The sequence below is a fragment of the Pseudomyrmex gracilis genome, unplaced genomic scaffold (assembly GCF_002006095.1).
Source record: "Pseudomyrmex gracilis isolate BER0280 unplaced genomic scaffold, ASM200609v1 scaffold_75, whole genome shotgun sequence".
Lineage (NCBI taxonomy): Eukaryota > Metazoa > Arthropoda > Insecta > Hymenoptera > Formicidae > Pseudomyrmex > Pseudomyrmex gracilis.
In genome coordinates this window covers 377,882-403,989 of record NW_018020659.1, presented here as the reverse complement: position 1 = coordinate 403,989, position 26,108 = coordinate 377,882, and the positions used below count along the sequence as shown (strand labels likewise).

The window sequence follows — 26,108 nt, the reverse complement described above, 5'->3', positions numbered from 1 at the left end:
CGAGAAAAATTTTTACGTAAAATCTCAATAATTTAACTTATTTCCAATTGAACTTATTTTTTTCTCTCTTTATATATATATATATATATACACAAAGAAAATGATCGGGTGTGTATCGGAAAAGAAATTGAACAAGACCGATTTCTCACCGCTACCGATAGTAACGCTTCATTTTTCATTCGGCTAACCGAATTTGTCGAACTCGGACCTGCGCCAAGGGTGGGATCTAATTTCAGGGCCATTCCGATGGATACGAGCTTCTACCCCTCGCCGGCCGATAGTCGTGAACCATCATTTGTACGAATTACATCACCATCCCTCCTCGCATCACCGATCGTTTATTATTATTAGCGTGTGCTACTTGTAATGGTTTTGTTACATCTCCCCGCAAGATAAAAAAAAACATAGATATTTCTCGCATCAGCGATAAAAATAGTTTTTCTTCTTCTAAATAATAACTGTACACTTGAATTTAAATAAATCAACTTTAATACAGATCCGAAAAAAGTTTATGTAATTTAAATGCAGTGCGCGTTCGGGGTCACACATTAATTGCAGAATATAAAAAAGACGGTGATGATAAAATTACGGCGAATCGACTACCGGACAAACCACGTCAAAAGAATCGACGAAATAATTACGTTCAGACTGGTCGGATCGTCGTCTTCCAATCTTCCTGGTCCAGATGGCTGTAGCTTTCATCTTCAGGAAACGTGAAGAGGAGCTCCGGTATCCGCTGATGGGGTTCGAGCCTTGTTCCGATCCACAGAGGGTGGCGGCGGGAGGAGGGTTGCAGCGCGATGCGATGGAAATTATACGTACATAAGAGGAACGGAAGGTGAGAGACTGGTACGTTAAAGAAATTAGAGAGATAATTCCTCGGACGAATACCCAATTTACCCTTTCGTTCGTGCCGAGCGCCCTGGCCTTATTATCTAAAGTGCTCGGCTGCCGAGAGAGGGTGGCGAAAAAATAAAAAAAAAAAAAAAAAAAGAACACTCTCTCCTAACGGAAAAGGCGGAGGGTCAGGCGGGGCCGGTGGCAGCTTGGAAGGACAAAAAGTACTAAAGTACACCTCCGACCTTCTCCTAGTCGAGCGTCGCGCTATCCGGAACTCCGTAGCGGGATGCTGGAGAAACTTTTTTCGGCTCCTATAATTTATTTACGGCTGAGATATTTTTCTCCGAGATTCAACACCTTCAGCGGCTTCCACCGATTTCCACCGCCGAGGTGGGAGAAAGGGGTAAATGAGCGTCTCTCTTAAGCGATTCTATCGCCTTTCTTATTCTATCCGCGCGATTGCGTATTTTTTTCTCTTTTTCTACTGATATGTGTCCACTATCGGTAGAAAGTCTACTTTTATCTCTTCTTCTCTTTCTCTCTCTTCTTCTTCCCAGGTGTTTGTACTATACGAGCGTAGTTAGTTTTAATACATTATTTTTTTTGCTCTCCGTACTCTCTGTGTGTATGTGCGTGTTCAATTTTCAAGTAATATTTATAAAACAAATAAACAAATCATGTATGATATAGTTTACTGTTTATTACTTATAAAATTTTATGTATAGTTAAAATTTAAAGAGAGAATATATATATATATATGTATATAATATACATATAGTTTATAAATAATAAAAAAACATCTTGATTGAGAAACTGGTCGATTTGATAGATTGTGTTTTTGAAGATATGATTTATTTTCTAAATAGCGTCACAAATTGTAACTGTGAAACGGAAACTTGCGAAAGGTCGCAAGAGCTCGTTATTGTTTTGTGACCGAAAGAATCAGCTGGGGCGCGCTCACGAGTTGTTTCGAAATGCATTTTCGTACGTCTGGCGACTTGCTGGCGGAACCCGTATACGAACTACGCGTTACCATGAGAGGTCTTTGTCGTTATTTTGGGGAATGGACGCAGGGACGACGCGAATACGTTCGATCGATGAATCACTCAGTACACCGTGACGTTGACGCGACGCGTTGGCGCGAGGGAGACGAGGATCGCGAGTTTCATACCGAAACCGGGCTAGAAAGGGGACAAAGGGGAGGGGGATCACCGCTCGCATAGAGGGGCTGGATGCACCCTGTCACATATATATGTATATATATATATATATATATGGTGGCGGCTCACCGGTTGCGGGTGCAGCCTATGCAGGTGCGGGTGTATTAAAAAGCGGGGGTGGCTGCGGTCGCGTACCAATCACCCGACCAGGATGAGGGGTTGGCGGAGCTGTTGGACGAGAGACGGGATCCGGATAGAGCGGCAACTGGACGATCGGGGGCAGTCACGACGCAGAGAGGGATCATATAGAGACGGTTTGTTGCAAGAGAAACAGAGAGACGAATAGAAAGAGAGAGACACGTCGAGCCCATGCAGCTCGCCGTGAAATTTTAATCGTGTCGTCATTGGGGTAGTTTGTTGCGATAACCCGACCAGCATAGACGTATACGGATTTCGGGGGGGAAAAAAAAAAGAGGACGCGGCAGAGAGGGTGGAAAACCGTGCCGCCGCCGAACGTTACCGCTTTCCCTTTTTTTTCGGTCGTTTTTTGTGCTCTCGGATGGTACATCGACCGCACGTACTAAGCATCGACGCGCGTTACGTTCATTAGCTGTGTGCGAAAGTAAAAGTTGGTTGAAATTTATTTGTATAACGGAAGTTGCGATGTTTCTAGACAATTTATGCGAGTTACGCAAACTAATTTTGATTTATTTTATAAATATATACATGTCTGTACATATATATATATATATATATATATATATATATTTATATTTACTTACATACATATATATATATATAAGTATATATAAATATGTATATATATATTTGCTTAGAATTGAAAAAAGTAAAAAAAATCGTGAAATAGAGAAAAATGTAACGTAAAGACATCTCTCTCAGAGTGGTGAGCGCGAAACGCAGATAGATTGACTCACTGAAAAATGTGGAGCAGAGAGAGATTCATGGGAACGCGACGTGTTGGCATTATTGCTCATTTGCTCCGGCGCGCATCGGAAAATAATGTAGAAAATTGTTTTGCGGTCTTTTTATCTCGATTTCAGGGACGTTGGTCAGCGCGCGGGGCTGACGGGTGCTTTGTCTGTTTTCCATCAATCACGCGAACCTTTTCACCGTGCGGATATCGAGCCTGCCCGTTTTTGCGTGCGGTGCATCCCGCTCGATTGCAATCGCGGCGAATTATTGAATCTGCTGCATCTCGTCCGACCGGATTAGGTTGCACACGCGGGTCGCTCGATACACGATTGCAATTTGTTCACTTCATCGCGAAACGCTGTAAGAATATTTCAAGTGTGATATGCGCTCTTTTAAGAAATATATATTGAAAATAAAAATAAGAAAGATAAAATTTGTGAGATTGTGTGTAAAATAAATTCTGACAATAATTATTTTATATATATGACAAATAATTGTTGCAAAAAAAATATTTAAAAAGTAGATAAGAATAATCAATATTAATGCAAATCACAGTTTTAACTATATTATACACAATTTATAACTAAATACTGTTGCACTTACCATATTTATTTACGCGAGGTATCCTCGGCAAAATTTACGTTGATCGTATAAAAAAAAAATAAATCAATATCATGGAACGGATGATATTACTTTATTTGATGATGTACTTAAACAATGAGTGATTTTGATTGAGGCCAGCAGTCACGCGTACATATACAGCATCGTCAAGACGAGACGCTCGTGGATTCGATAATTATACAATGAAACACATTTCCACGATTCTCTAATCAATATCTCTTTACTTGACAATAAACGACAACGGCGTTTGCCTCGTAAAAAAAGGAGACAACGCCTTGACGAGAGGATGTGACTCGGCCCAGGATTCGAAGTTGGATGGTGATATTTACAACGTAAGCTATACTCGTGATCTCGCTTGTATCGTGAGAATTTGTCATCTACCACACGAGAATCTTTTTTTTTCTTCGATTATATACTTTTTTTTCGAAAAATCATTGACATTACAATATCACAACAAAATTATAAACGTTCACGTAGAAAGACGGGTGATATCCTGATCTAAATAAATTTGTTGTTCAGGATTAAAATATATTTTATGTAACGTGTACTCGTGTGGTCAGTGAGACATTCAGGAAATTTAATTTCTTACTCGGAACGACGAGAGGGAAATGCTTAACGCGTACTTGAAACATTAACCTAGATAATAGTCGGATCGTATATATACATACTATATATATATGCAAACGTAAACCCTGGTTAGTCCTCGAGTCCATGATCTTAGATGATATACCCGCGACGGGTATAGAAAGAGATGGATAAGTATAATTGTGGCAAAAATGTTCATCAGAAACATTTGTTAATTAATTTACACACAAGCAGACGATTACCGCGTGTTACATTGCGCGCGGAACGTTCGACATCCAGTCAACATGTTCCGTTATCCCTCGACAGCTTGACGATGATGATACATCGCTTAGCATTGCTAAATTAATCTACATCATCGCGCTAGCTCTGCTCTCCTCCGTCCTCTGGGAATGTTCTCAATTCATTAAGACGAGATTAAATCAACCGGTCTGCCGATTTCTCAGCGAAAGAAACTTCTTTTTCTAAAAAAAAAAGAACATACGATAGAAGTGACCTACACTTTAGTTCAATCCGCACGACAAAATTATTTATATCCTGACAATCGAATTTTTGTAAAAATTACAGTCTTTAATAAGGTCTCCACACTTGTCTAGGCTTAGGACTTCTCTCTCTTCGTGATCTGATCGGTTCTCTCTCAACGTCTATCCCATCTTCCTTTCTTCGCGTCGTCAGATCCTGACCTACGTTCTCTTTATCTTGGTTTTTCTTCGTGCTAAGATCGACCGTGCCCTCTAAGCGAATTTTCACAGTAAGATCTCCGCGACTGACAGTCTCATCCTGCTCGATCTGAAGTTCCGGGTCGTTTAAATTTTCAATACTTTGTCGCAGACGAATCGACGCTTCCTGAAAGGTTGCGTCCGTGGACGTGGCATCTTCGAAGTCGCTTCTGATAGGCGAGATTCTTGGAGAATCCTGTTCGGGTATAGATTCGTCGCTTCTAACGCGATCTCTGTTTAAGTCCTGATCGTTCCTGTCGTCCACTTCGATACTATCATCGGGACTGTCCAATCCGGATCGACGCAACACGCCTTGATCGTCTCCTCTCCTCTCTTCGTCTTTCGTACTGCTTTCAGGACTGTCGCTGCTACTTCTGAGCTTCCTGAGTTCTTCGAGTCGGGTCTGATCTGGCCTCTGCAGTCGCTGCTGTGCCATTCTCAAGGCCAAAGCATGCCATTCCGGTTCAAGAATGTACTGCTGCGTATGGTACAGAGGATTGTACAGCCACGAAGACTGCGGCAACAACGGGGCGAATATTGATCCAAATATAGATCCCGTGGCACCCAGCAAATGAAGACCTGTATTAACAAACAAAGCAAATCGTCAATTTTCTCGAGTTAATTTCCCTCGTTTGTGAAGACTTGAATCGCGTAAACTTCAAGTTGGATATATCTCAACTTTTTACCTTGAAAATGTGAGTGATGTCCAGACGGACTGGGCGTCGTGGTAGTGGTAGTCGACTCGGCAGGAGGCGTCGGCGCCGTCACCGAGGCCGTCGTCAGCAATCCCGGACCTGGGTTTCCGGGTGACGTTGTCGGTGTTACTTCCCGCACCGACACGCTGATCGGACCCAAATCACTTCTCGTGGATTCTTTTTGACACATTCAATTTACACACCTATTAATCGTTTTAATCACGTAATCTAAGGAAACACGGCATTATTTAAATTTTAACGTATTTTTTCTTTTACGATTCGAACTTTTACAACCGGAATTTTTATTTTGTTTGCTACACGTGCTATCTCGTATCTTTTTACCGGTGTTAGGTCCAGGCAGCCTTGGGGATCTTTGTTCGATGGCGTGGTGGAAGGGGTTGAAAGCCGACGCACCAACTGGCTGTGGATGTGTGTGCGGATGGTGGCCGGGAGGCGGTGGAAGACAGTGCGGTGGTAAAGATCCTCGAGGTAACCCGCCCCATCCCTGGCCCGCTCCTTGCTCCAGACCCAGGTGTTGCAATCCTGTGCAATCAAAGAAATGCAGATTACACGTTTTTTCGTGAATTCTGTTTATTTTCAGCGTCTACGCTGTCATCACGTCGCGGTGACCTCCATATCGTCCAAAATATTTACGGTAGAAAAAGACACTTTGTTTGTTAACTTTTGTAATGTTTATTCGTCTACGTTTTGCGTTAAACGCTCTTTGTCTGAAATGTTTTGATATATCCTAGTAGCTTTATACGTTAAAAATTGACATTTTTGAACAGAATGGATCCTTTCAGGATTGAGTAACGCAATGTAGACGACAGTGCCTGAAAATGACTGACATGATCGTTCTGTGACAAGACGTAACATATTTCTGGGCATCACGGTGGCGTTGTATAATTTTCGGTAGGTAAACGGTGATCGACTGACAGTTAGAGTCGTAGAAACGCATCCCTTTGACGTAGAGGCGGTTTTGACGTGGATGGACAGTTAAATTTATCCAACAGAGAATGCAGAGAGACGATCGATCACCTTTTTTTCGATAATAGCCAATATAGCGTGACCGCGCAAGCATGTGAATGCAATTAAATTTATGACATCAAAAAGTTCGTTCAAGCGTGATTGGTTGGACAAAACCGACTGACATAAATTGCATCAATATCTTTGTTGTTTGTTTATTTGTGAAAAAAACAATTAAATAATTTTTATTTGTTTTTAAAGGTCACTAAATATATATACATATATATGTATATATATTTATAAACCTTGTCAATATTCTCGATAGACTGCAAGGAAGAAAGAAAACATGCATTATTTCTAATTTATTATTTCTAACATAAATCTATGTATAAGCAATATGTACATGTGTACGTAACGCAAGTAACGTTCAAACAATGTGTCGTAATGCAAAAACGAAGCAAGAAGCAAGTCCCCGTGGTCATCGACGTGATATTGGTTTTTCGAAAGACCTTGATCAATAACAGATTATGCCGTCATCTGTGCGGGGCAGTTTAAAAATTCCGTGAAGGCTGCCGCGAAGCCACCGTGTGCGATGTGGGTGGGGGTCACGGCGGGGTGGTAAGCAGGGGAAAGCTGCCTCGACGTAGCGGGGAGAATTGTCCGGTCACTGGCACGAGGGCGTGACCACCGAGACACGCGGATCACCCCATTGGCCGCTCGCGCGCTCCCACCAGTCGCGTCGTGACGGGCGGTGGGGAAGTAAAAAGCTCGGTAGGGGTCGAAGGGGTGATTTTTAAGCTCTCTTTAAGCCGCGCGCGCTCGCCAGGGAGAGGACACCGCTATCTCGCGTCCTACCACACCGGCGTGGCACACTGAACGGGCCAGCCGTGAGAGCTCGTAGCTCTCCTACTTTATGAGGGGGATTAAGAAAACGATAAGAGGCGCGCGAAAGCACCGCTGCCACCGAGCTTACGGGGGCCAACGGACGGCTTCCGTCGGCTGCAGCATGAATAAGAACCGCTTTGGTAAGCTCCTCAGGCAGCCAGGATTCTTAAGTGACGATCGCGTCGTACGAACATCGTCCGATAACCGACAATGAGTCTTTCTCTTTTACCCTTTGTTATTAAACAATCAAGTTCAAATTGGAAATAATATAAAAGGGACAATGATAGAATATTTGATATAATAGATTATATATAAGTTTACTAAGTTTTCTGTAATTTCATTATAAAAATATACGAGATTTATAAACAAATATAATAATATTTATATACTTGTGTTAAAATAGTTTAACAATTTTATGTAAATCTCATGTATAATGTTGTTAAGTTTTCACATAAAGCGTATAACGTTTGATATGACATGCATTCTTCTCAAAGCGCTCGTAACATATTTTCAATTTAATAAACCCCGAAAATACCATGCACCCTCTTTCGACGGAACTCGCGTGCCGGGTTGGGTTCGGCTGGCGGGCGATAATTCCGAAAACAAATGAAGACTAATGAGGGGTGGGCCCTAGCGAGATCTGGGAAAGAGTGAGAGCAAGAGAGAGAGAGAGAGAGAGAGAAAGAGAGAAGAAGAGAAAGAGAAAGAGAGAGAGAGAGAGAGCACGAGAGAGACGAGCTGAAAGGGTTCAAGGAGCCGCCGCTCTCTACCCCTTTAAGGGGTGAGAAATGTTAAGCTTAAACGTTACGGCCCTAGGGTTAGTTGCCTTTACGTGTGCCTTCCATCGGGGTACTGGGGCTTTAAGGGATGATGTATTATCGAGCAGCGTGCTCAAAATGTGCTACGTACTTTGGTCGCGCCGCTCCCGAGATGCGGTAATGTGACGTCACATGTAATACGAGCTTTTAAGCGTAGCTTTATATACGTTTCACCGCCGCGTCGCCCGCCAAGTGAATTAAATTTGGTCACGTCGATTACAGACCGAACTCGTTCGGGTCGAACGCATGATTTCGAATTTTGATTACACTGTTCAACTTTTTTGTGCGCAATATATAAATGTTTTTGCAATATATTTCAATAAGACTTGAAAATAAACCTAAACATCTAGTTCGGTTCTCTAAGCACAAGAGAATTAGTCTTAAGCATAAAGTCCCTCTAATCTTTAGCGTCTTAAGTTTTACGCACGAGCACGTTTACAGCGATGAAATTTAAAGAGCGTCTTAAAGACGTTGATTCGAAGCCTGACACATAGTCTGCAAATGAAGGGGGAAGCCCTTCAAGTTCGTCGCTTTAAACCTCCTTGATCTCGCCACCCCGAGATACATAATAAATTAATTCGCGTATTTTCCTGTCTGTCTTATCTATTCAAATCTATGCAAAACAGGCGTTAAAAACGCCCTTCTTGCTGCTAAGGCTTTAACCCTTGCGAAGCTCGATCTCTCTCCCCCTCTTTCAAACCTCTCCGCTTTCTCTCTGTTACTCTCCTATTCGCCGCTCTCTCCTCTTTCCACTCTCTCCGCGTTCTCTATCCTCTAGCTACTGCCGGTTGGATGTCTTTGCACACCCACCCTTTGCGCCCGTTCTCATTATCGCGTCGCAGCAACCCCTAAAATGCCACCCTGGAAAGGTCTCTGGCACCGATCTAAGCTCCACGAGGAGATATTTCGAGAAAGGACGAGAAAATTGCTATCTCTCTCTCCCTTCTTCTCCATCTTTATCCCGCTGCAGCAGACATTTTCTCTTTGAAGTCGAGAAAGAGTGCAAAAATAATGGATCTTTTAAGAAATAGTCGATATTCAGCGATGCATAAATTTTCATTCTTACCGTTTTATTGTGTGCGTGTTCAATAATTAAAGTAATTATAAATGTAAATACACAAAATTTTAATATAAATTTTCATATATATTGTTATTATTATTGATTACGATATTTGATTCTACATCGGAGAAAAAGAGCGTATAAATTATAAATTATTTATTTTATAAAAACAGTATATAACATATATATATATATATACACACATGTTTAAAAAAGTCTTTTACAGATATAAGTAAACTTTTATTATTTGATAATTAAACTTCAACAAGAGATATAATTTATATAATTTTATAAATATTAATAACAGAGTTTGTGTGTGTGTATGTGTAATAACAAATATTGCCTCTGGTTATAACACATGTGTTGATTTATCTACACGATATTGCATACGAAACTTGAGTGAAAAAGTTTGAGTTGAGCATGTATCGATTGCAGGAATAGCACACAATTTGCTATCATTTCTGTTTCTTTGGTGGATTTTGGTGTCAGTGATAGGAAGAGAGACGAGAGAAGAGAGACCGATGGTTAGAGAAGAGCGTCATTAGTTACCGTCGCTTCCAGAGAAAAGCCCCTCCAGTCGCCGGACCTGATTAAAAGACGGAACATCCCTTGCAAGACACGCAGGGTGGTGAAATGTGACGCGAATTTAAAGGATCCGCAGTGATTCGACACGGGGACGGTGGACAGGAGCAACCCTTAAAAAGGTTCTCTTTAAGGACCGTACGTCCGAAGGGTTGTCGCCGGTTGCGTTCGGTTTTCTGTATACGTGAAAGAGCTCTTTAAACGCGTCGCATCGTAAATCAGGTACGATGGCGTTCGAGTTCGGAGGAGAAATATAATCCGGCGATTGTAAAGAAAACCGAGATAAAAAACTCGTGTCACGAGTAGACCAATCAAACATTCGAAAATTTATGCGAAAACATTATGCTGATTTTCTTCTTACAACAAGCATATGTTTATAAAAATTAGAAAATTTTCATAACACACACGCAAACATATATATAAGAAAAAAAGAGAAAAAAAAAACAAATTTTTAATTCGCTTCTTTTTATAAATAAATTACGTGTTTGGTAAGAGGATCCGCTTTAAAAGAAGTCGCGAATTTACTGCAAAACGATCCAGGAGCAAAGCGACAGTTTTAAACTGAGCGTTCCTAACAATCTCCCCCAAATGAGGTAAAGGCCACCTTATTGAAACAGGGGTCGCGATTTTTCCGGTTCTCTCCCCAACCTCGCAACTACCACCACCCAGCCTCTCCCTCGTAAGCGGTTAATTGACACGGGAGAGCGGAAAGAGGGAGGGCAGATTGGGGCTGCGCGAGCTGTTCTTGTTAACTCGAATCTTGGCACCTCGCGATTTTTCATCCCCTCAGCCAGACTGACAAAGACGACAGGCTTTGGCCTCCCGGGAGGATGCGCGATCAGGGTGTTTTCGTTCGCGGACAATCTCAGATCCGACGATCTGCCGCCGTGCGGTGTCTGTCACCGGATACATTAATTTTCCCTGAAACTTGTCAGAGATCGTTCCTGAACGCGTATCGTCAAAACTTTTAAATATCGCTGCAACAAAAATGTTAGATTATTGCCGGATTTTTTATACAATTTCTGCAAAAGATTACTATCCCTAAAAGTGTTATGTTAACGCGTATGTAAATAATATGTAAGAAAAAAATATATACCAGTGTAGGATTTATTGCAAACAAAGATATATCACGCAATACCACCGTAAAAAGTGAGCAATATGTGTTATTTCGATATATATTGCTACTGACAGGAAAGATAAAATTAGAGCGATGGATATCGAAGATCGGAGGGAGGGAGCAAAAGCACATTGGCCCGTCTGTCGGACTTCGGCGCTCTCTCACGAAGCCCCTTAGGGAGCCCCATAAAATTCGTCGTCCCTGCTGTCGAGGCCCGAACGAAATTTAATAACATCCCCCTGGTTACACCTCAATGGGCACCTTAACAACCCTGCACGGCCAACCACGCTCGCCTCACGCACCCCGGTGGCGGGTTCTTCCCTTTCTACTCTATCAACCCTCCTGCGCGTAGACATCTAATAAACCACCTCTTGAACACCCTTATCTAGTCAGCGATACTCGACGGCCGGCTAGCCAGCTTTGGAAAGTTTGAAAGGTGCTCGACTGACCGACGACCATCCGTCGGACTGGACGGAGGCGCAACCTGTGAGCCAACCGGCGAACCCCCGAACGAAAGGGTTGAAAAAAACTCGCGGGCACATCTCACTCGAAATAAACCGATCGATATTCGTCGAGTGCCATTCGCACCCTACCTAAAACAATGTAGGTGACCCAATTGTCGAGGATACAATTTATCCGGCGGTGTGTTAAAACAGTGCGCCCCAATCATTCGCGATATATATATATATATATATATATATATATATATATATCCTTTTCTGTACGTGATATAATTCGGATATTTTATCATTACAACAAAAAGATCCGTTTTGCTATAATAAAATATTTGTTAGAGAATTTTCGCAACCAAAATGTTTATTCCGAACACTTTCTTGTCGACATATATCAAGAAATCATCTTTTATTTAAAAAAAAAAAATAATGATTTACAAAAGATTTGTGCAAAAGTGTTGCGCTCGCGCGCGCGCGCGCACACACACACACGCACGTTTAATACTACATTCTTCTGTGATTATTTGAATGTCATTGGCAAAAAATCATGTTAGAATAATTTACAGACAAAATTGCAACGACGACAAACGCAAACGAAAGAAAAGTTAAAGCTTCGGCGTACTACCGGGCGCGGCAGTGGCTGATTCTTGATTGAGCGTACCGGGGTCGCGGGGATCGGGCGGGACTAGCAACGAGAAATCGACGGCAGGACTGCCATCCCGTAGTACGCCTCGGGGATAGGAGGGAGCGAAGCTCCGTTAAGCCGCTTATCATGCCGAAACAATACACTGTCGGTGCACCAGTATCAGTACCCGACCCTCACTGCTCCGGGCTAGTCCCATCAAAATTTGGAGCTTCGAACGAGTTTCAATGGAATTCGTGCCACCCGACTGTCCTGTCGAACCGGCCGGATACCTGAAAACTTTTTCGAAAACGCTGGCGACGGTGAAACGTTTAAATCGTCGTTTATATCGCAGCGTGCGCATTACTGCCCCGAAGAAAGCGGACTGATTGATTATTCATTTCAAAAACAACTCTCTCCGAGAGATGTTTCATGATTTAGCGAAATTTTTCGCTGTGTTTTATTTGTCAAATACTTTACTGTTTCCGTGTCACGGCAATATATTACAAATATAAAAATAAAGTGTTGAATTAAAAAAAAAAAAAAAAAAGAACGATTTTTCTTTGCGAACGTTGATCATTTATATAAAGTTAGAAAAGCGAGAATATTTTACTGTGCTGGGAGCTGCTCGATGGCAAAGTTAACGGAGTCGAAGTTTATTCACGACTTCTCCGGGAGAGCGGGGACCGAGAGAGCGGGCTTCCTCCGAAACGAAAAGGCAGAGTTCGCTCCCGGGGCTTAATCAGAGTCTTCTCCACTTAGAGGCCGGTGGCAAAACTCAATTTTGAGTCGGTGCCTGCCGACGCTCAATTTTGACACCCTTCGCAGCCACGAAGCCGAGCACGTCGAGAAGAGGACGTCGACCCCGGCCCGCCGAAGTTGCCGCAGTTGCTCTCCCCTTGAGGGAGGGGGCACGGCACGGGGTTGCAAACTTAGTTATCTATCGACGGGGGAGACGTGCCGAGAGGTTTCTGAAGGTGAGCTTTCACCGGAAGCAGGATAGCCCGCGCAAACTCGTCGTGATGAAGACGAAGGAGGCCGCGCGCGCGCGCGTGTCTTTGATTAGGGAGAAACGCCTCACTTACCCGACAGCTTGAATCCCAACGGGTCCTGCGGGTGTCCGAAAGGAAACGGACGTGGTCCGAAGTGAAAGGGATGAAAGGCCTGGTGTCCTGCACAAACGTGGAATAAATTCATGAATCGTCATCGACTATGGTCAGTCCCTCACGGTTCAACGTGTTGTTGTGACATTTTTTCCCGCTTCGCATTCTCGATATTTATCTGTTTATAACTCAACTCATTTAATCGGTTTTTCCCTATCGGTTATAGACACGCGAATAGAATTTTCACAATAAAAAGTTACTCCCGCGCATTATCCTCGGTAGGTAAAGTTGTACTCACTTGTCTTGGAACGCGGCTCTCTGGGACCGTCCACGGTCACCTTAATTGCCTTCGACAGGGTTGCCACTTGCGGCGGCGATGTTTGCAGCATGATCGTCAGGGTGAAGCTCTTTCCTGAAACGAAAATGAAGAACAGAGACGTAGAGAGATGGGTGGGAGGGAGAGGGAGGAGAAGAATTATCGCACAGCGGTAAAACGAGAGAGGCGGGGATTCCCCCAATGGGACGATATGCGTGCTCGCGTGTTTTGGCTCCGTTGCCAGATCGAAAACCATAAAGGCGCGCGAATGAATCCCGACGCTTCTTGGTTTGCGAAGACTCTATTATTCATATCCAATTCGTCGACCGCGAAAAGAGATTCTCACACTACAGCCAATTTGAACTTACTCACATTTATGAGTTTTATAGCTCAAGCTTTGTGTGTTTTCACTCAAACATATATATTTGTATGTTGAAATAAAATCAAATATATATATATATATGTGTTTTTTCGCGAACAATTTCCCATACGTGCTGATGATCGCGTTTACCTAATTAATTTCGGAAAATTAGATGATGCTATCGCGATTATAACATCGGATCGACGTTTCTTGTGACGGGGGTTTAATCAACCGCCATCGCGAGGGCTAGCACCGCTCGACGGTATATTGTATGCACAAGCAAAACGGCAATGCGCGCGCGGTGCGCTCGCTGGAAACAAAACACAAATGTGCCGGAAGTAAGGGGGTGAACGAGTGACGCCACCGCGTCGATGTTTGTTTCCCGGATAGGCTGGAATATGTTAATGCTAAACGCGCGCAGCAACCCTGCTACTCTGAAATACGCAGCCGGCCCGTCACGCGCGATTTCGTCGTCGTTTTCGACCTTTCGACGTGTCGACAACATTCGGTATATAGTTCGATAGATGAGATATTTGTATCCCCTCCCTCTTCGCCGCTTATCTCGGAATTTTGAAACGGACGCGATAACTTGTCCGAATAATATTTTGAAATATCACTTTCGAAACAAATATTTGGAATATCGAAAATTTGTAGCTGTTTGTAAAGTGTGTTACTCGGCGTTATTACTTTTATCACTTCGATAACTCAATAGGCGCGTATTCTGTATTTTTACATCAAGTAGTTTTTGTTGCAATTTATATATATATATATATATATAAATTTGTGTGCGTTGCGAGTGTGTTTTTGTTTTGAGCGCATCTACGGATCCCGGACCGGGGGAGCTGCTCCGGCTTCTGATTTTTTAATCTAAAAATTTCTCGTCCCTTAATGCACTTTTCAATCCGTTTTTTTTTTATTCCGTCACTGTGTTTTTTTGTTCTCGAAGTCCCGCCGATAGCCCGAAACGATATCGGTAAACGCGCAGATGAAAACGCGACTCGTAACTGGCCGGGCCGTTTACTAAATTTCGATGTTTTCAGCACAAATATTTCAATCGATGACGCGCGCGTCGCGCGGAATTCGTCACGCGTTCGACGCGTTGAACTCTGGTCCACGGTTAATCGCGCGCGTATATACGCGAGATAAAATGCAGGGGCCGAGAATGTGCGAGGCCGTATGTCGCGTCGCGTTACCGAGCGAAGAAAATAGCGGCGACACAACGTGTGGCAAAAACAAGATGCTTACGCGCTTTTTCGCGCGCTTCGCGACAATAAAGTTACGTAGCTTATAATGGCGTCGCCAAATGCGGCCGGGTACGGTACACACGCGTGGTCGGGTGGTAGTTTTATTTTATGTAGCGGGGCCGACCTCCCCCCCCCCGGTAAACGACCGCGTTTTTACGGTGAACCACGACATTTAACCGGCTTACCGCCTGTCGCCTGGGCGAAATACCGGACTTTAACTTCGCCAAGGGAGCCGTGCCATTTCCAAGCGCGCTCCCTTTCGCGTCGCGTAGTGATTGGCCGCTATTTTCGCCTCCCGCCGTTTCGCGATATCCATCTTAATAGTCAAAATTGATTTTTTACGCATTGGCCACCGAAGGGGGCGGGGTTTAATTTTTTATTCCACATCTCGTTATATCGAACTGCCGTGCTTTTCCAAAGTATCAAATCCGAATATTTGTTAATTCATAAGAAGTCGCACGCGGTTAAATAATTGGACATCTCGAAAAAGTACATTTATAACAATTAATAAAAAAAATACTAAACAAGTTAAAACACTTTTTTCACGTGTCGCGAAATCTCAAACTTTTTAACAGTTTTTTTCTTTAAAAGTAATATGTCGGAATGTCATCAGACATTTTTCCGGCGTGAAAGAACTGACTTTTCTGTGAAAGATTTCGCCGAAGATATTTCGTGACTGTGAGAGAGAGGGAGAGAGAGAGAGAGAGCTAACGAGACCGAAGTTTATTGCCAACGCGGTGTCAAGCGCGGGAAAGCGGCGACAACGTGAATCAGGGGTGATGGCAGGCATTTTGAGGGTGTTTATGAGGCATTATGTGTAACTCGCTGGAAGAACGATCCACCCTTCGGGGTGTACCACGTTCCTTCCTCTCTTTCCCGGTTTACCTACGTCTAAGCGAGATTCTAATTCATCGTCTGTACACGGTCGGGGACTCACACGGCCAATCGCGCACGAAAATAGCTCTCGCGTACTCGAAAACTAAATTTTCCTACGATCCTATTACGACGGAGACGCGTTCCACGGTGTGGACACATGATTCATGAGATTGGAAAAACAGTTTACAACTCTCTTTTTTATTCTTTTTTTTTTTGACGCGCTTCTTCATGCCGACGAGTTTCGCACGTCGGGGAATAGTATCTTTCGCATTCGCAAACACATATGTGTATATAAACATTATTAATCCACGTACGTCGTACGTCACGTTTATCCAGCAAAATATTGCCTCAACGCTATTGAGAGGATCCATAAAGATTGTGATGTCGACTGTGCAGAGTTTTTCGTCATTCGCTCGAACTTTTTTCGAAAGATTCTGTTTGAGAATTTTTCTCTTTTTCTCATCAGCGCGATGCGTGTGATATATTGTATATTCCGTTGTATTTCATCATTTCTCGAACATTCGAATTTTAAAACAAGTTAACTTTTATTAGCACACACATCGGGGATGTGTGTCGGATTGTAAATTTCCGTAATCCGACATTAATAAATTTCTGCTCAAGTTTTTTTTGCAGAAAAAAACGCTCCGCACACACACACACACACATTCGTGGATAATCTCGCGATGATTTAGAAAGCCAAAAAACGAGTCGTGGGTTGGGAAATTAATTCGGGCAAGGTTGGCTCGCGTCCACTTACGCGACAAGAATTGTGCGCGAAGACACACGGGCAAACGCTCGCGTTTTGCCCTAAGTTTACCTAGGGATCATGCAGTGTTAAAAACTCCCCTGTTTGCCGGCGAGGCGAGTGCGAGGGTTGCTCGGATCGTTATTTCGGAGTGTTTGTCGTGTTTTAAGATTCTGACGTTTTGACTACCCGAATCATGGTAGACGAGGTCGAGTGTACACCGCCCGTGACATGTTTGAAAAGAGACGTGTTTTTTTTTTTTTTTTTTTTTTTTATCTACACATATTCGCACACGACATCTTGAACAAAAACGTTAGGGATTACCAGATATTAATAATTCTACGTTTGCATTTTTTTGGCGCAGTCTGTGAAAAAAAAAAAACAAAACAAAACAAAAAACAACGAAAACAGCATCATTGAGTGAGAACGTTTTGGCGAATGTTTCGCAATGACCGTGATAAAAATCCTGACGCGGGATAAATTTCCACGAGGGCCAGTTTTCGCCAACAATAATCGCAACGTCGAGCACAACGACTTTTAGATGCGACGGCGCGACCGGGCGGAGTGGTCATTGAAGCGTTTGTAAAAACCTGCCTTTTGCTGCCGGCGCGACGGAATGAGGAGCGAAAAATATCGAGAAAATAAAGTAGGGAAACGTGGAATTAATATATGTGAAAGAAACGGATATGTACGTACGTGCGCGGACACCGTACTCTACAGACCAGAGCGGAAAATAACGTGTAATCGGTAGAAAATCTCGGCGCAGTCATCCGCCATAGAGAGGGCCGGCGCGCTCCTCCGACACACCCCCCCGCGTGTCCTCGCAGTCCCTTCCGCGATCCCTTACTTGGCCGAGGGATGGATTTTTTAATTTTTAATTGGCAAAAAACGTCGCCGAGGTGGTCACCGGCGAGATCCGCCAACCGCTCTCGCGGATTTAACTGGCACATTCGAGTTCGCGAAAACGTTAATATCTTCTAACGTTGGAAGTTGCTTCTCTTCCCGGAAATTGTTCGCCGAATCATTATCGTTTAAAATTAATTTTTGAAATTCCGATCGAAATTAAAACCGAATCGTGTAATTCGAATATCTTGTTTGAAAAAAAAATAGATTTCTTCTTTATTTGGGCGCGCGTTTTTACTCGGCAGATTCCTTTATAAGGTTCGTTTATATAAGATATATCCTTCGATTTGTTATAATTCGAAGACTTAGCAGATTAGCAGGGAAAACTTTATTTTAGCTCCCCACGGGTTCGACACGCTTCAAAGCGAAGAATCGCTGATGCAGGAGGTTGCAACAGCTGTTCGGTTGACTGAACACGAGAGCCGCTAGTTTTAAAGGTCGATGAAAACGAACGTCAACCCTTCTCAAAGATGACGGACCTTTACGACTTATTAAATCATTCCCATCCAATATAAAAAAAAAAAAAAAAAACTTTAAGACAGTTTCGCGAATGACATTTTACAAATCACAGTCATTAGAAAGAAATTTTCTAATGACTCGCGTTGTTACAAATATTTTTTTACAATATTTTATTGAACATCGCCAAGATTTTCTGCACATTGTCTTTTTTATCTCGTTTTAAAAAGTTGTAAAAATAAAATGTATTGTTTTATTTTATTTTTTTTTTACAAAACATAACCGTAACTTCCAGAGACCATGTGTAGCGCGTCGGTGGTTGAAAACGTTGAAGCGTCGATATTTGCATCGCACATTTTTCTTTCGAATCATAAAGAAGATATCGAAGATTCGGATCTGCGAGAGCGACGAACTCTCGTACCACCACTGGTGCGTTGCAACGTTTACCATGCGGCGGCGATCTAAAGCGAGTTCTCCTTCCACGAAAAGGGAGGAAAGAGAGAGAAAGAGAGAGAAAAAGAGAACGGCTCAGGGCGAGACGGGGATCCATTGCGCCAGGACATCGGTCAGGATCTGGCTGTCGATAGTCGGAGCTTTCCCTCGGATTCTCGCGCTCTCTTCCTGCCTATACCTCGGCCGGACCGTCATAAAACACAGGTAACTCCGGTATTTATGCCCGTCGTTTTTACGCCCGTCGCCACCCCTTCCCGTCGCGCGCCTCGCCGCGCCGCGCCGCTCTCTCTCCCCGCTCGTTCGCGCTCCAGCACCCAGCGTAGAAATGAGAGAGAGAGAAAGAGAGAAAGAGAAAAGCAAGAGAGAAACACGCATATATAGCCGCGTCTCCGTACGGCCCGTGACTCCTAGCAGTCGGAGGTTGACGCTAATCCCTGTCGGGAGCGAAAGGGGTGGCCGAGTGATATACGCCCCTGCGCCGGTATGATAATATTCCGCCGCCACCCCCGTAAACCCCTCTGGCCGTCGTGGCGCGCGTAGTCGTTACACTCGCTAGCCGTAACACCACCAGCGCTAGAAGAGGGTCCCTCTTTTGGGTCAGCGCGTAAGACCGAAATGGAGGCGATTATAGTCGATTAAAAAGATAGTCGGAGCAAGTGAGTCGTCGAGTCAGAAAAAAAAAAACTTGTCGGTCCGACGCGCGCTCAAAGTTTTTTCCTCCGCACTCGACCTCATTCAAATGTTTATTCGCGAAAAAAGTAAGGGTTTCTTGAAAAACAAGCATCCGCCGGAAAAAAACTGAGCAAATAATTAATTTTTCGTCAAATGGCGAGACGCGCAAAAGTATAATGCGCGAACGATTATATTCTATATTTTCGAAATTGTTTTGTTTCTGTATCTTTAATTTTATTGAAGCCCTTTATTTTCTGTAATAAAGTTTGCGACTCAAAATAGAAATTTAATTTGAATATGTTTTTCTCCATCTCCCTTTCTCTCTCTCTCTCTCACTGAGATCTCTGGCGGAAATTGTTGATTAATTTCGTCCCAATACAATTGGCCGAAAAACACCGGTCAACTCCCGATGTCTTTACTCTCACGTTGGTACCGGGCTACTACCCTATCAACGTCGTCACGCATTTCGACCACGATCAATTCTCTTCCTCCGCATTCGCAATATTAAATTGGCCTGACAAAGGCCCGCGGGCGAGCATGAGACAAATATTTGCAACCGAAAAAGTCGGTAGCGCGCGCGTGGGATGCGTGCAAAACAATGGAGGCAAAAAAACGAGCGGAACGCGTGAGGAATCTGTATATAAAATGCACTCCGCGGCTCCTCACTTCGCTGTGGTATTATGCAGCGCGCGATGTGCGCGGGCGACTCTCTCGCCGACAAACATAATAAATTTTCGATTTATTCGATGAGATCTCTGTTTGTTCTTTTCTTCGCAAGTAATAACGCGCTCACCCCGTCACACATCTATTTGGTCTTCACGTTAGCACGCGCGCGCGCGCGTGTACTCTGTTTTTTTATTTTTTTTTCTGTTTTTAAAAATATATTTCTCCGAAATACTACATCTGTCATAACGCGCATAATTTTTCAACCCCCCCCCCCCCCCCCGTACGTTTGAAACGCTCCGCACAATGGAGACGAGATTCGAGCTTATCTCGACGCGAAAAAATTCACCGGGCGTCATACGGAATGCGGAAAGAAAAATCTCCGCCGATCCGGCGATTGCGATACGCGCCCTCGGAACGATCTTGCGTCACTCTCATATATGGAAAATCTAGAGGCAAATCGTTGCATACCGGTGGTAGTTAGGGGCTGCCCGTAATACAGTAATGAGGGCTTACTGCCATGGAAACCAAAGCCGCTTACAGCCAACCACTCTACCTTCACTCTATCCCACTCGCATCCGCGACCGCTCTCTCTCGCTCGCGCGCTTCGCCGATTCCCCCGTTCCACGATTTTCCTACATATACGCGATATCCTCATTCGCGAGTTTTGCTTGAAAAAAAAAAAAAAATTCCGGGAACCGTTTTCCCACGTCTCTCTATTGTTGCCGTGACGAGTATCTTGGATCTTTCTATTTCTCGAGTGAAAGAGGAGGATCAATGCGTGGACGCGCGACCGACCGATCTTATATAAAACTTCGCCGAACGATATCGCTCGTATAAGCGGACGTTACGACAAAACAAAATGCGACAACAAAATTGCTTTCGATGATCGTATGTTCTCGAGATACAAAAAAAAAAAAAAAAAAAAAAGCAATGGCCGTTGAGATAAGTGTCATTAGAATTCACAAGAAATAAGAAACGAACGGGCGTTTAGGGCGTTCTACCGACGGAGAAAAGTTGCTTGAAACCCGTCGCCGCTTGATATCACAAACCCCGCAATTTCCTTTTCCAATTTGCCATAAACAAGTCGACCGCCTCCTCCTCGTTAACCGTAGGGGGGTACGTTCGTGACTGCTCTCTCTCGAAAGTTCGACGTTGTCGGAAAAAAAGACGAAGAGAGAACGAGCGCGACGAGGAAGAAAACGAACGAGAAGGACGACCAGTGCAACTCGGTCGAATTAAAAGAATTAAAGGACGCCTCGTTACTCGTATCTTCCGATTCCCTACCTCGACTCCGCACGTGGAAGAAGGAGATACAAGAGGGAAAAAAAAAAAGGACGTCGCAAAGTTTGCTCCTTTCCCGCTACAATCTAGGTCCTCTCGTGCCGCTTCTTCTTACCTCCCTTCGCTACTTCGACTCTTCTTCAAGGAGCGAACGTTTGCATTAACCGTTCGTAATGGCTGCGATTATTAGGGAGCATTATTCAGAGACCTCGGTCCCCCAAATTTTTCTTCCCTTGCCACCGTCCCGCATGTCGCTCACGCTCTCGCTCTTTCTCTCTCTCTCTCTCTCTCTCGTGAACGAAAGAAACGTTGAATTATTGATACGCGGAGCAGGGAATTAAAAAATCTCCGCGTACGCTTTTTAACCCCCTGCCACGTCGTGACGTGGGGGTGGCAGTCGCGAGGAGATACCAGGTCACGGTATTTGTCGCGTGAATTAAAAATAAGATAGGAACGGGGGGGGCCAGGTGGTGGTGGCCTGTGCTTGGCATTCGACGCGGGAAAAACGAGGCCATCAGTCGGGGGCACCACCTTAATGTAGCGAAGTCTGAATGATTTAAGACGCCGCATTGGTAGAAGGCAAGAACAAGCAGAAAAATTGAGTTTTTTGCAAATTGAAGTTATTTTGATAAAACAAATACACAAAAAGGTATCGAGAGAGTAAAACGATTTTTAAAAATTGCGAAAAAAGTTATATAGAAATAAAATTATAAATTAAAAGTTATATTACGTATCTATATATATGTATATGTATACTGTTTGCATTTTTTTATTGTAAAAAAATACGCTTTTTAAAACTTACCTCTACCGCTTCTACCGACGAACCTAAGATCGTTGAATTTGGCGACTTGATTTTTCATTAGCGCGGTAGAATTCCGCAATTCCGCACAACAATTCTCATCATTTCCGGCCCGGACGGTCACGAGGGTACCGTCTCCAACTTCGCCAAGAGCTACCACTTTGAATGCTACCGGAAGGGTCTTGTTCGACCTCCAATGTGACGGCAATACCGTGCAGACCACATGTGGACAACCTTGTATTAACATTGATAGAACTATATTTTTTTTTTTCGAAAATTTTATTGAATTTATTTTTACTCAAATAATCAATTATTTTTGCATTATTTGCTTCGCGTACATGCGCGCGTATTTGTACAATTAAAAATCACTTCTCGAAGTTTAAAAACATATAGAGCAAATAAATCTTTTTATATATATTATGCAACAAATTGTAAAAAAATATATAGGTAAATATCTTTCAGCATTTTTTCCAAGTTTTAAAAATATGTTTCTAGTCATTATATTTTTATAAGCACTACAGGTAAATATTAGAGAGAAAAGAGTTATTTTTGCAATATTAATACGCTTTGTACTCGCGAATAAAATTTTTACCTGTGCGAACAAGTTCTCCAGGATGCTCGGCGAGAAGCCCGTCAAGCGTCCTCTCGGCAAGCAAATCGGCGGTGAGAGCATAATCGGAAAGATGATTTCCGCCGGCCGAACCTTGAGGTGGCACCTCGTTGGCCAGGTGCATTCTTCTCCTCGAGGACGAGGCTCGGGTCCTTCGTATTCTGGGCCCGCCGATCTGGCTCACCGGGTTCGCTTGATGCGCCTGATGACCGCCGCGCACTGACCTAGGATCAGGATAGTCTAGGCCGGGAGGCCGATCCTCGGGTCGGACATCTCGCGAAGGATTCGTCATGAGAACGATGTCATTGATTTCTTTAATCACAACATCACCCTTCCCTGGTGTCCCGGAAAAGTTCGGCTGCTCAATTGTTTATATCTTGTTTTTTTCCCTGAATTCTGAACGAAATAACTGTACAAGTTGATCGGCGATAAAAATCGCTTTCTTTTGATCAATTCCGATATGATGCTTGGTCCTTCGATTGATACGTCTGCGTTGATGATATATATCTCTTATTTATTTATATCCTGTTTTTTTTTTTTTTAATTTTTAATTTTTATTCAGCAATTACAATCTCTTGTATATATCACACACGTCTTATTTATAAGACCGATTGTTACGTTCTACATTCACGTTTGACGAATGCGTGAAATTCACTCGACGATGACGACGTGAGAATTTTACAAACACGAATTGATCCTGGCGATGACGGGAAACGCATTACGAACGCACACCGGATATCTTCTTACTAGCGAGAATTGGATTTGTTTTTCTTCGAACGGCACGCGCGACTCTTCTCGGCGGCTTTCTCGGCCCTCGCGGGTCGCCCAAGGCTTCTTTGATCCTTATTTCATTATCCTGCCACGGGACGGGAGCAAAGGGCCGTCCGCGTTTGCAAATTCTTCCTCGTCTCGATTGCTAACTCGCGAAGAAAATTCGTTTTATTGGAATCGTCGTCAATCCCCGTGGCCACCCTTGTATTTCCCAATTCTTTGATCGAGTCTTCCGTTTCCCGGTTTCTTCTTATCGATGACGAAGAAGCACTCGCGAGATCTACTCGAAACACTTGGATACGCTCGACGAATTTCGGAGTCACCTTGACGAGGGAGCAGCTTCGTAGATCGCGTACGCTTGTTCTTCCTTATCGCGCGTGTCTAAAAACACTATCCGCGGTCTTTACGACATCGTGCTCGCGCGCACCTTTTTTTCTTATTTACGTATTTACTGTTGTTTTTCACTAAAAATTTGTATATATAGCGCCTATGTATCGAAAATTGTTTTTCAAACTCGAAACATATGTTTTCAAACGCGGCGCTCGTCGCGCGAAGTTTCGCCGATAGTCGCGCACTGTCACGTGTATCTCCCTCCGTCGATCGAAATCTTGATCAATCACGGGAGGCGCATCAGCTACCAAACCGAACAATAAATTAAAATTAATGATAACACTGACGTGACCTCAGATGATGACGACGATCGAAGCCGACGATCACGATCTTCGACGTATCTTTTATTTCGCGCACACGAACACCAATTTGAAATTTTTTCGCTACGACGATTTCGAACAGAGTTTTCCACGAATATTTCTTCTTCTGGTCGTGAGAATCGGTTGTCGTCGAGGCGATGATGATTCTTCACCTGGCCGTTGCTTCGGCGGGTGGCAGGGCAGCTTCTACTCGGAGGAAGTAGGATAGGGTGTTTAACTCGCGCGGTCTCGTTTCGGTTCGGCGGTGGAAGATGGCGGCTTCTGCGGTGGAGCCGCGCGGTGTGGTTGCGGTGTATTTTTGAGGCTGCCGCCCCCAGCCACCACCGAGACCACCCTGGGTAACCCTCCTCGTCCCCTCTTTTCGTCGCCCCCGCAGCCCGCCGCGCGTCTCTTCCACGCCACCGCCACCTGCCCCCACGGTACCCGGTCTGGTGGGGGAGTTGGTTTTTCCAAGCGGTGGGGAAAAATCTCTCTGCCTCTCCCTCTGGCTACCCCCGGTCGCTCTTTTTCTCTCTTTGTCTTCTCTCGCCGCCGCGCGCACAACCTCTCACAGGACGGGCACCGCGTTCCTGACAATACTCCCGCCGATATGACGACTATCGCGGACTACACAAACCTCCTCGCGCTGTCCTCCGAGCTCCGTCGTCGTTGCGCCGGGGAACGACGGGGGACTCGCGGGTTGTTCAGGGGGTGACTAACTTCCGGAGATAAATCTCGGCGTCGCGTCTCACCGCGCCGCATGATTGCGGTGCGAGATCGACACGCTATTCTCGAACGATGATCTCAATCACACGCACACACACACACGCACACATATATATATATATAGTGGGTCACCTGCGCCGAAACACAGACACACAGAGACGGGAGTAGATGTGATATACTTGCAGCAGATTTAAACACTTGTGAAATTCATGCAGCAAATTATTTGGCTCTGTCATTCAACGATAACATTTGTGAAAAATATCTCTGTCGCACCCGCTGAATTTTATCACGAGTTCTTCGGTGGTGGCGATTTTACCTCGTATTTTCATAATTACACTTTTAACACTATTAATGTTTCACTTTGCACGGTGACAATTTACACTTTTCTGATTATTCACAAATCAAGTTAAATTACTTAATCGCACGCAATTAAACGCGAAAAATTGAACGGTTTTAACAGTTGCAAGTTTTTTTTAAGTAAACAAATATGTATAAAACTTGTCTCTCCTCCTCGATCTCTCCGCCGTTTGATGAGCGCATCGCGTGTTCCAAACAGATGTTGCGAATAAACGTAACGCGAATTTTGCACTAATTAAGCCTGTGAATGCAAATGTGTTATTTTTAGATAGGCAGAGAGGTTTGAAAAATATATTTTCGACGGATTCTCCCAGGCGCGGATCTCTCATCTGTCGGCCGGCTTTTTGCCCTTCTCGGTTGATTTCTTCCTGCTTCCGTTGTTCAACGACCACCTCGCGCGAGACTGCGAAACGACACTGGGAAGAAAGGGAAAACAAAGACGCGGCAGAGAGGCCCCTTGTGTAGTTGCGTTTAGCACCGAGGAAATACGGGGGGGTTGCGCGATGCTCGGAGTGTGCGGGCGAGAGTCGAAACGAAGACGAACCGTTTTGCCAACTCCCGGATGAGAAAAAGAGAGAAGATACGCGCGTTGTCCTAACGCACAAGTAGTCATCCCCGGATTCATCAGACCGAATAAAGAAGTATGACACAAAGCGCTTACTGTAGTACTGTATCTTTTATCTCATATGAACTCTTCATGTCAAATAACGTACGGAGTATGTAAATTTCTACGTGACCTGTTGTACAAACACACGCGTGACAATAAACACATGTGTTATGTCTCTTTAAAGAAACTCCCATTAAAAAAAATTTTTCTTCCACATTTGCGTTTGAATTACATAAGTTTACTTAATTACGCGTATCAAAAGTTCGCGTTTATATTTAATTCCTATCATTAATCACTTTTATACGCGACGAAAGCGGGCTTGCCGTAGGCAGCCGACGGAACTTGAGGGACGGGATCGTGGATTCCGTCGAATAAAACGGAACGCGACGCGGGAATTGTAACACGTCACTCTTTCAAGAGA

At 43.9% G+C, this 26,108-nt stretch overlaps 1 protein-coding gene across 2 annotated transcripts; it reads right to left on the bottom strand.

The window, feature by feature from the left end:
- Nucleotides 1-3,638: 3,638 nt before the first annotated feature.
- Nucleotides 3,639-24,200, bottom strand: LOC109854924. 2 transcript variants are annotated; one of them, XM_020428563.1, is made up of 7 exons: nucleotides 22,520-24,200; nucleotides 21,931-22,161; nucleotides 13,454-13,567; nucleotides 13,138-13,224; nucleotides 5,893-6,093; nucleotides 5,542-5,727; nucleotides 3,639-5,434 (listed from the first exon to the last, which is right to left on the bottom strand). In XM_020428563.1, exons 1-7 carry the CDS (start codon nucleotides 22,827-22,829, stop codon nucleotides 4,707-4,709), a joined length of 1,857 nt encoding a protein of 618 aa, XP_020284152.1. In that variant the 5' UTR covers nucleotides 22,830-24,200; the 3' UTR covers nucleotides 3,639-4,706. The 2 variants fall into 2 exon arrangements, with proteins under 2 accessions (XP_020284152.1, XP_020284151.1); XM_020428562.1 differs by lacking the exons at nucleotides 13,138-13,224; nucleotides 13,454-13,567.
- Nucleotides 24,201-26,108: the final 1,908 nt, after the last annotated feature.

Excerpts from the sequence above, each read along its gene's own strand:
- LOC109854924 (XM_020428563.1), bottom strand. The coding sequence starts at position 22,829 with ATGACGAATCCTTCGCGAGATGTCCGACCCGAGGATCGGCCTCCCGGC. Across the intron at positions 22,162-22,519 it reads TGGAGAACTTGTTCGCACAG|GTTGTCCACATGTGGTCTGC; the intron begins GTAAAAATTTTA and ends TGTTAATACAAG. Across the intron at positions 13,225-13,453 it reads AGAGCCGCGTTCCAAGACAA|GACACCAGGCCTTTCATCCC; the intron begins GTGAGTACAACT and ends ACGTTTGTGCAG.